Source organism: Dunckerocampus dactyliophorus, chromosome 2, assembly GCF_027744805.1.
Source record: "Dunckerocampus dactyliophorus isolate RoL2022-P2 chromosome 2, RoL_Ddac_1.1, whole genome shotgun sequence".
NCBI classification, from domain to species: domain Eukaryota; kingdom Metazoa; phylum Chordata; class Actinopteri; order Syngnathiformes; family Syngnathidae; genus Dunckerocampus; species Dunckerocampus dactyliophorus.
Window position 1 is genome coordinate 32,530,117 of NC_072820.1, and position 10,099 is coordinate 32,540,215.

The window sequence follows — 10,099 nt, forward strand, 5'->3', positions numbered from 1 at the left end:
TGACATGGTTGTCTTTGGGACCCAGGGGGAAACTGTGTACAGCTGTGGCGGAATCTCAGTAAGCTCTTGTGGTCGGCAGGACCCTGGGGGAATCTTCATAAAGGGGTGTCTTCACCTGTCTTCAGGCTTCACAATGAAAAGTAAACACAATAAGAATGAACAGGTAAGAGTTTGTCTGTTTGATATATAATTATATTCGAATTCACACTTCTCCTTAATCGCCCTAATAAAACTACAGAGGCTTTGTGATTTAATGTGTGTGATGTAACAATACCAATGGTGGCTCCAACGACTTATGGTGAGTACCAAGGACACTAGACTTAAAATAGGACTGCTGAATTAGCCGCAAATGACTGGAACACAGGCAAAGACTGGAGCACAGTGTAGTGGATGGAGTGTATGGAGCAGAAAGTCCGCCATGATGGTGAGCAAGAGAGGTGGGCGGGGCTAGGCGGACAATAGTGTACAATGTATTCACTAGCTTTGAGTTTAGGATAAAATAAAGTTAAACCCTGTACGTACACGTTGATAAAATGGATGAATGTTATTTACTGAACACAATGAATTCATAAAAACCCGAGCAGCAGTATAAAAGAAACTTTAGCTTCATTTTTCCTTCCTTACATTGTTACCAATGCATAAAAATCAACATACAAAATAATAATGAATCATAATATTTGTAAATAATTAAATAAAACTAAATAAAAACTATGTTTCCTTCCTAACAGTGTTACCAGCAACATTGTTATTACTATATATTATTCAGTACGTATATAATTAAATAATAATAATCTAACAAAATAAACTGCAACCGTGGGTAGGACCACACATGGCATCAATCATTAACATTCCACTAATCCATTAATTACCATTCCAGTAAGTTGATTTTTGCAAAATGTGGTTATTTTTTCATGACCATAAGGAACAATAGAAATTTGATTTGAAAGTGCTTATATGGTGTGGATATTTAAATGGAGGTATTTACACAATGCAACATTTATTTCAGTAATGGCATTGTTAATACATTTGATATCCTATAATCTAAATCATCATCACTGACTTGTCATGAATTCAACTAATCACCCTGAGAAGCAAATTAGCTTAAGATACTGTATATTGTGTGGGTCCCACACAATATACACTCTAAGTCTTGTCCAATGTCCCGTTTATTGACTACAGCCAGTGTTATAAATCTACAACACTGACACATACCTGTCTTTGTTTTTGGGGAACTTCAAAAATGGCAAATTTGGTCTTTTGGACCGTCTATTGGAGCAATTAAGGGCTGAGCAGTGTGCCAGGGACATGTTTATAATGAAACGTTTCAGATTCTGCTCGCCATAACAGGGCATAACACGGAAGTGAATGTCGACAGTCAACCTGTTTTAACGATAGTGTCCTTTTTAACTCTCTTGGGTACTATAGTTATGGTATAGTACAGACCTGATAAAAATCTTAAGACCAGTTGAAAAATTGCTAGAATTTGCATTTTGCACATTTGGATCTTAATGAGGTTTTAAGTAGATCTACAATATGCAAAAGCAAGAAAGGGGAGTGCGACAAAAAACATTTGGAACTTGTAATTTAAACAAAACAAAAAAAAGGTGAAATAGGTTGTTTATCAGCTGATCAAAAGTTTAAGACCACAGGCTTTAAAAGCCAAAATCTGCTCAAAATGTTCATTTTTTGTCAGGCATTCACACTGTCATGCCCTCCTGATGGCTAAAGCTAAGAAGCTTTCTCTTTTTCAACGTGGTCGGATTGTGGAGCTGCATAAGTAAGGCCTCTCGCAGCGTGCCATTGCTGCTGAGGTTGGGAGCAGTAAATCAGTCATTCTACATTTTTTGAAAGATCCTGAGCATTATGGAACAAAAAAGTCAAGTGGTAGACCCCAAAAAAATCACACCTATGCTGACGGAGGATCCGATTGGCTGTCCATCAAGACACAGGGCGGTCTTTGACCCAAATTAAGGCCCTTACTGGTGCCGACTGCAGCGCAATAACCACCAGACGGCATCTGCTGGAAAAGGGTTTCAAACAAAATTCAAAGACCTTGTCTCCTTCAACACCACAAAACTGCCCGTTTAGACTTTGCCAGGGAGCATCAAACATGGGACATTGAAAGGTGGAAAAACGTTTTATTCTCTGATGAGAAAAATGTAACCTTGACGGTCCAGATGGCTTCCAACGTTACTGGCATGACAAGGAGATCCCACCTGAGATGTTTTCTACCCGGCACAGTGGAGAGGGGTCCATCACGATCTGGGGTGCTTTTTCATTCAGTGGAACACTGGATCTTCAGGTGGTGCAGGGTCGTCAAACGGCAGCTGCTTACGTGCAGATGTTGCAGCGGGCATCCCTCATGACTGAAGGCCCTCGTCTGTGTGGTAACAGCTGGGTTTTTCAACAGGACAACGCTGCAGTTCACAATGCTCGCTTGACCAAGGACTTCTTCAGGGAGAATAACATCACTCTTTTGGACCATCCTGCATGTTCCCCTCATTTAAGTCCCATGGAGAACATTTGGGGATGGATGGCAAGGGAAGTTTATAAAAATGGCCATCAGTTCCAGACAGTTGATGCCCTTGGTGAAGCCATCTTCACCACTTGGAGCAATGTTCCCACTAGCCTCCTGGAAACACTCGCATCAAGCATGCATAAATGAATTTTGAAGTTATTAACAAGAACAGTGGAGCTACTCATTACTGAGTCCATTTTTCCAAACCAGAACATTTTTTGTTCTGTTTTGGAGAGTTTTTTGTTATTTTTTGAGCGATGGTCTTAAACTTTTGATCAGCTGATAAACAGCCTATTTCAGTTTAATTGTTGTTTTCAATAAATTACTTTTTCAAAGTGCTTTATGTCTTACTCCCCCTTCTTGTTTTATATATATTGTAGCTCTACTTAAAACCTCATTAAGAACCAAATGTGCAAAATGCAATTTTTTAACTGGTCTCAAGATTTTCATCAGCAGTGTACCTGGGAAACTGTTTTACTCTCTACTGGTGTGCTTTTTACGTCCAGTTATCTTTCGATAACAATGTACTTAACAAGACAGACGACTCAAAAGCAACGCGTTTCATTGTAAAACTTCAGATTTTCTTCAAAATCGAGCTAGCTTGCTGACCTTCAATCCTCGGAGTCGTTTCCGGGTCGTATTACACGTTTTGCACGCCATTTTTGCTTCCCTTCACTGTTACTCAACATAGAAAATGTCTGCTATTGTTAAAGTATTACATAAACCACATATCAGAATAAAGAAATCCAATATGAATGGCGTGTCAACTGAGAACAGAATAGAATAAAATAGAATAAAAAGTTAATATTACTTGACGGGAAACACATATCAATCCACCACCAGAGGTCGCCGTTTTACACCCTGTCAGGACAGGTTATATTTAAGCTGCACTAATGTTCTAACACCACTAGATGTCACCCACCACTAAATCATATACTGTATAAACCAGGGGTCTTCAATTAAAATTGAGTCATGTCCGTTTATGCATGTTTTTTGCACAGCGAATGTCCGGAAGGACCTCTAAATCTTCTTATGTTTCAATATTGTTTGATTAAATGTATTAGCCTTATTTTTATCTATTGGCTGTACTGTCAGTACTTTATTGCAGGGGTCACCAACGCGGTGGCCACGGGCACCAGGGAGCTCCCCACGAACAAATGAGGCACCCGCAAGCCTGCTTTTCATTCAGGTTTTCTGTTAATAATGTGAGAACACTAGAAAGATATGCAGAAAGTTGTTCTGACCTCAGGCTACTTTATTAGGTACACGCGTGAGTGCCAATGCAAAAGCTGCAAAAAAAAAAATTCTGCCTTTGCAGAGGTAACAAAAATTATTCCTTTACATGGCTGTAATAAAAATTCTGCCTTTACCCAAAATGTGTAATTTTGAATGACACAGTCAGAGAGGTGTTAATGTAACGTAACGTAATGTAATAATGTAATAATGTAATGTAATATATACTGTAGTTGTTATTGTGTGTAATTCTGCAGTGGCATATAGAATGTGTGCAATGGCCGCATATTTGTATTAATTTACGCAATGTAAACATCAACCTGTCCTTTGTGTAAACGATTCCTTCTGTGTCTATTTGGCATCCCTCTTGTCTTGTCTCTGCAATCTGTGCCCGTGCCACTTTAGGCCTCAGCCAGCTCACCCAAAGGCAGCCATGCCAGGCTTGGCAAGTTCCAAAGCATAAAAGGGCACGCCGCTTTAGCTCGGTTCAATTGACTCGTTTAGGCAATTGCACCCTGACATCCCAGCTTTATGATGGCCGCCTTATTGTGTGTATTTCCTGTTCCTGTCTTGGGAACTTGTGATGACTTCTGTGGGGATTGTTTCTGAATAACATTGCAATAATTTCTAATTTAAACGGTGTATTCATCATCTTAAAATCTCATTTGCACTGTCAGAGAAGTACGAACACAACAAATATAATTATATTATATAATTATAATAAGGTGTGTGTGGAGTAATATTTTGGTTACCTTACTTTGCTGCTAAAGGTGGCAAAATATTAGAAACACCTCTCAGTATGATGCAGTGCAGTACTACACGCTTAAGGATCTATACTGTATTACGCTACAGTACACTACACTACTATATGGCACTGTACTACAATGTACTACACTATTGTATTATACCACTGAACTTTATTGTACTATACTACAGTATACTACCAGTACAATGCTATACTATGCTATCCTATAGTATCCTATTCTACACTACACGATTCTATACTTTAGTTGGCTTTACTAACCTATTATATAATACATGTATTGTAACACTAAATTGCACTCTTCTATACTATACTGTACTACATTATGTGTACTACACTATTATTATACTACCGTGCTATACTGCACTGTACTATCATATGCTACACTATGTTATATTATGCCACTAAACTGTACTGTGCTGTACTGTACTATACTGTACTACAGTATACTAACTATGCTATGCTATGCTACTAGTATTCCACACTATACTATTCTGTACTTTAGTTGGCTATACTAAACAATTATATAACACTATAACACTAAACTGTACTGTCTATACTATACTGTACTACACTACTATACTACACTACATTATTCCACTGTGCTATGCTCTACTGCACTGGACAGTGCTATACTGTACTGTACTGTACTAACAGTTCAATGCTATACTATACTATCTTATCCTACAGTATTCTTTACTTTAGTTGGCCATACTAAACTATTACAGTATATACTACAGTGACACTACATTGTACTGTCTTGTACTATACTGTACTACACTACGCGTACTACACTGCTATACTGTACTATACCATATGGGGATACTACTATGCTATGCTGTACTGCACTGTACTACAGTATACAAACAGTACAATGCTATGCTGCTATTTTGTCCTATCCTATCCTACACTATACTATTATTTTGTTTGGCTATACTAAACTGTACAAAATACCTTTTTGTTGGTATGAGGCATTGTGAGTGCGGCGCTGACGCGCTGTGAGCGAGTGTGTGGTGAAGCTAGTCACTAGCCGGCTAGTAGCTAGCTGGTGTGATGTGACAAGGTGTCAATACGCCAGTAGCGAAGTTCGATCGGCGCGTCAATGTTAATAATAGTAATAGTAACAATGTCATAGCCTGGTTAATGTACACTGCATATTATATGTAAATGGAGCCTTGTTGCCGCTTTCTAGACTTTTTTCAGAGGGCTATATAGGCTTAATATGTGTTTCCCATTGCATGCAGTAATGAGCTGTCTCTTTTTACCTGTTTTTATGTCTTTAGAACGCAAAAACAAAAAGAGAAAGACTTATGTCTTCCTGTCTAACATAAAGATTGTGGATGATGAGTAAAGTTTCAAAAAAAAGTGCAGTTTTCCTTTAAACTACGATACTGTGATATTGTAGGAATAAAAATTAGCTACATTTGTACAAATACAAATCAAATTCTGCCATCACAGAGGTCTCTTAATAACCACAATATTAGACAGCTGTCAAATATGATGCAGTAGAGTTCTATATAACACTGCAATAGTTTTCCATAGTACTGTACGGATTGCATCACCCTCTCATTTGCGTGCTTTAAACTTGATGACCATGGGATTATGCTTGTGTGTTAGGATTATTTCTAATAAGAACTCTAACCCTTCTCTATGAGACCCACCCCATTTCATTTTGTTGGACTCTTATAACAGAAGCAGTCCATTTTTCTTGTGTGTGCTTGTCATTTACCGCTTACTTCATTTTTCTCTTTCAGCTCCTGGTGACAGATGGCGAGTTCTTCTCTCCCCCACCGCCACCACCACCACCACCCCACCCACCCCAGGGGGAAAGCCAGTCTCTGTGAATGCGGCCGCATGTCAATCACCGGCTCTCATGTGATGGCTCTTGCCAATGACGTGCCAGCCATATGGGCCTGGCATCACAGTCTGCGATGCAACTCACCCGTGCAGTCCTCCCTCCACGCGTCTGGGGCTGCAGACAGAGGCAGGGTGGCCGCAGAGGAGGAGGAGGAGGGAAGAGGAGAGGGAGGAAGGTAGGTGAGAGCGGAACACACACACAGCAAATCCGCCTTGCAGAACGCATCGCCGCCGCACCCGGAGAGAGATGGTGTAAACAAACCTGAGGTAGGCTTCCAAATCTCATCCAAGTTTCTTTGTTGCAATGCCACCATCAGCGAGATGTTATCTGTTTCTCTCTGCTCAACACGTCACTCCTCTTTTGACCTCTTCATCTCTACTCTTCATTACTCCACATTTTGTTGTTGTCATTCATGGACGCATGCACATTGCATGGAAAAAGCAAGATGTATCCATTCAATACAGAAAAAAAGAGAGCGCATGTGTGTGTGTGTATAACACCACGACCGTGGGGGCTGAACTCTCCTCAGGGATACATGCAGGATAATTGACAAAATATATGCTGGCATTAATTACTTTATGCTTATAATATTAGGTGGGGGGCGGGGGGGTGCACACTGGAGAGCATCTCTTTGGAGAGCTGTTTTTATATTAATTTAATTTCAATGAAATGATGTCAGTTGATTTGTTTGCTAAGTACAAGCCAAGCCTCATTCCCTGCTTTTAAAGCACAAAAATAACCTTGAGGTCTTCATGATTATTATTTAAAAGCCATCTTCTAAAACAGGGGTGTCCATGCTTTCAAAAAAATAAAAAATAAAAGAAGATGCAGGGAGCTAGTTTGACATATGTATTTTTTTCATTTTGTAAAAAGGCTTAAAAAACATTAAACCATTAGTCTTTAGTATAAAAATTTCTTTACATTGAGCCCCTTTGCTTTATTTTCCCCAATTTTTCTGTTTCATTTTGTTTCTACAGTGTGCCATGGGCCAATAACAAATGAGCCGCAAATGGCCCCCGGTCCTCACTTTGGACACTGCTGCTGTAAATTGTATGAATTTCCTCTCATCTCATTTTTGGCTTCTTTTCTGTATCATTTGGTCCATTTATGTGGCTGTGGGCGACAGACTAATCTATTGGACGGCACCCTAAACATCCACCAAGAGGGACCTGCCGAAGCGTGCCGGCGACGCTCCAGCACGCGTACAGAAGCAAAGCAGACCGTTCGAGCATTTAAATTGAAATTCTTTAAATTATGTTGGATATATCATGGATACATTCAGGATTGGATACATCTAACCAGCCAAAACATTAGGCACACCTGCATGCACAGTCTAAGGGAGTGTCCAAACGTCTTCCACAGATGAGATTTTTCCATTAGATAATATATATTAGATCATTTTTCATTAGAAAAATGTTTTTAAAAAGTGTAAAAATAAGACAATATGCTAATAAATGTTGTATTTTATTTAAAAAAAAATATATATATATATGTATATATATTATAAAAACATCTGCCTGCATGTCAGCATTGTATTATTAGTATCAAGAATCCACTTTTTCTCATTACAGTATGCCTTTTTTATCTTTTTCCCCCCATTTATGCTTTTTTTGGCAATTGTATGTACTGAATGTGCCACTGGCCAATAAGAAATGAGCTGCAGGCCGCAATAGGCCCCTGGGCCACACTTTGGACACCCCTGGTCTAACCAGTTGTTTCAGAAATACCACCTTTCTGAAAGTTAATAATGCTACATGACCAAAATATTAGAAGCACGTCTGTATGACGCAAACTACAATCATAATAATAAATGTCCATCAAAACTGAGCATTATTGTCTTTTAAAAGGCAGATTTTTGGATACAAATCATCAACCATCATCATCATCATCATTTTTCCAGACATTTCAAAGGTCAAAGTGAGTGAATAGCCTGCATGGCCCGCCTCTCTTTGCAGGTGAACGCAGAACAATGTTGAGTCGTCTGTTCAGTGAGGTTCTGCCGGACGTTCAGAGGCTCGCGGCGGACTGGACCGAGGACAAGGACAGAGTGGACTGCAAGGTCAAGGTGGAGTCTGGCCACCTGGCAGGGGAGGACGAGATGGACGAGCCACGGGGGGACAGCAGTCGAGCCGAGTCCGAGATGGCAGGCGACGACGAGGAGGAGGACGAGGAGGAGGAGGAGGAGGAGGATGTTGAGGAAGAAGAGGGTGAGAACGGGGAGGAGGGGGGCGGGGAAAAGCCCAAGAAGCGTGGCCCAAAGAAGCGCAAGATGAGCCCGGCCCGAGTGGAGCGCTCCCGCGTGCGCAGAATCAAGGCGAATGCTCGGGAGCGCACGCGCATGCACGACCTGAACTCTGCTCTGGACAACCTCCGCAAGGTGGTCCCTTGCTACTCAAAGACCCAAAAACTGTCCAAAATCGAGACCCTTCGCCTGGCCAAGAACTACATCCTGGCCCTGGGGGAGATCCTCCGCAACGGGAAGCGCCCTGATGTTGTGAGCTACGTGCAGATGCTGTGCAAAGGCCTGTCCCAGCCCACCACCAACCTGGTGGCCGGGTGCCTGCAGCTGAACACCCGCAACTTCCTCACCGAGCCGGACTCTGCTCGCTTCCACATGCCGGGATCCCCGTTCTCCGTGCACCCCTACTCCTCTTACCGGTGCCGCCTTTCCAGCCCCAGCTACCAAGCCACCGGCACCAACCTGCGGGCACACTCGTACGGTACTGGCTACGAAGCAGCGTACCCCCCCGGAGCAACGTCCCCGGACTACATCAGCCCGGACTACGAGGGCCAGCATAGCCCTGCAGGCCCAGGCTGCATGGCAGGGAAGCAACAGGAGTGCGACACGGAGCGGAACTATCACTACTCCATGCATTACTCCGGACTCAGCAGTTCGAGATCCGGTCGAAGTTTAACCTTTGGTCCTTCGGGAACGCGGGAGAACATTCCCCCCTTCCAGGAGGGCCCCTATGAGGACCTGGGCGCCTTTTTCCACAACTAATGACAATCCTCTATGAACTTCATTCAATATGGACACACGTATCTCCTCCTCTAATCTGATTACTGCTCCTATACTGTTGTGCATTTCTTCATTGTGCAGTATTGTGTGTGCAAAATAATGACAACACGTGTAATATGCCTAAATACACAAATAAAACACAAAGATGTTTTATAATTGTCTGATATGATCTAGCAGTGCACTCATTCTCCTTTTAGCATTGAGGAAATGTACCAATAAACTAAAATGGTCCTCATCAATATCTGCATTATTTTAATCTATTTGATTTAGCCAACCAGCAAAATATTTCTTAGCAATTTATAAAGAAATATAAACGTTATGAGATATTAAAACTGTGTCAAAATGATCATTGTCATTGTGTAAAATAATTTATGAATTTAACAAAAAGTAAAATAACTAATTGTGTTTTGAGGGTAATTAAAATTATTTTAGATCTTATTTTTAAGAGGTTTGAGTCTAAAAATTCACTTTAGAATAAATCCTTGAATTATTGCAGTGTTGGCCAGGTAAAAAAATTTTATTTAAATGATTTTATTACTGTTGAACGTGTTTATTATTTTTTCAAATATATATTTTTCATTTTGCCAGGTAAGTCATTTGTAATCTGTGTAAAAATGCATTTATTATTACATTTAATATGCCTTAATTGTGGGTTATGCATACAGTATTTTCTTTTGAAGATAGGAATATTGGCGTGTTTTAATACAC

General features: G+C 40.6%; 1 protein-coding gene across 2 annotated transcripts; it reads left to right on the forward strand.

Annotated features, from left to right (window-relative positions):
* The first annotated feature begins 38 nt into the window (after positions 1-38).
* Positions 39-9,779, forward strand: LOC129177685 (neurogenic differentiation factor 2-like). 2 transcript variants are annotated; one of them, XM_054769059.1, is made up of 3 exons: positions 39-163; positions 6,269-6,638; positions 8,328-9,779. In XM_054769059.1, the coding sequence occupies exon 3, from the start codon at positions 8,342-8,344 to the stop codon at positions 9,371-9,373; it is 1,032 nt and encodes a 343-aa protein (XP_054625034.1). In that variant the 5' UTR covers positions 39-163; positions 6,269-6,638; positions 8,328-8,341; the 3' UTR covers positions 9,374-9,779. The 2 variants fall into 2 exon arrangements, with proteins under 2 accessions (XP_054625034.1, XP_054625035.1); XM_054769060.1 differs by lacking the exon at positions 39-163 and having other exon boundaries at positions 6,245-6,638.
* Positions 9,780-10,099: the final 320 nt, after the last annotated feature.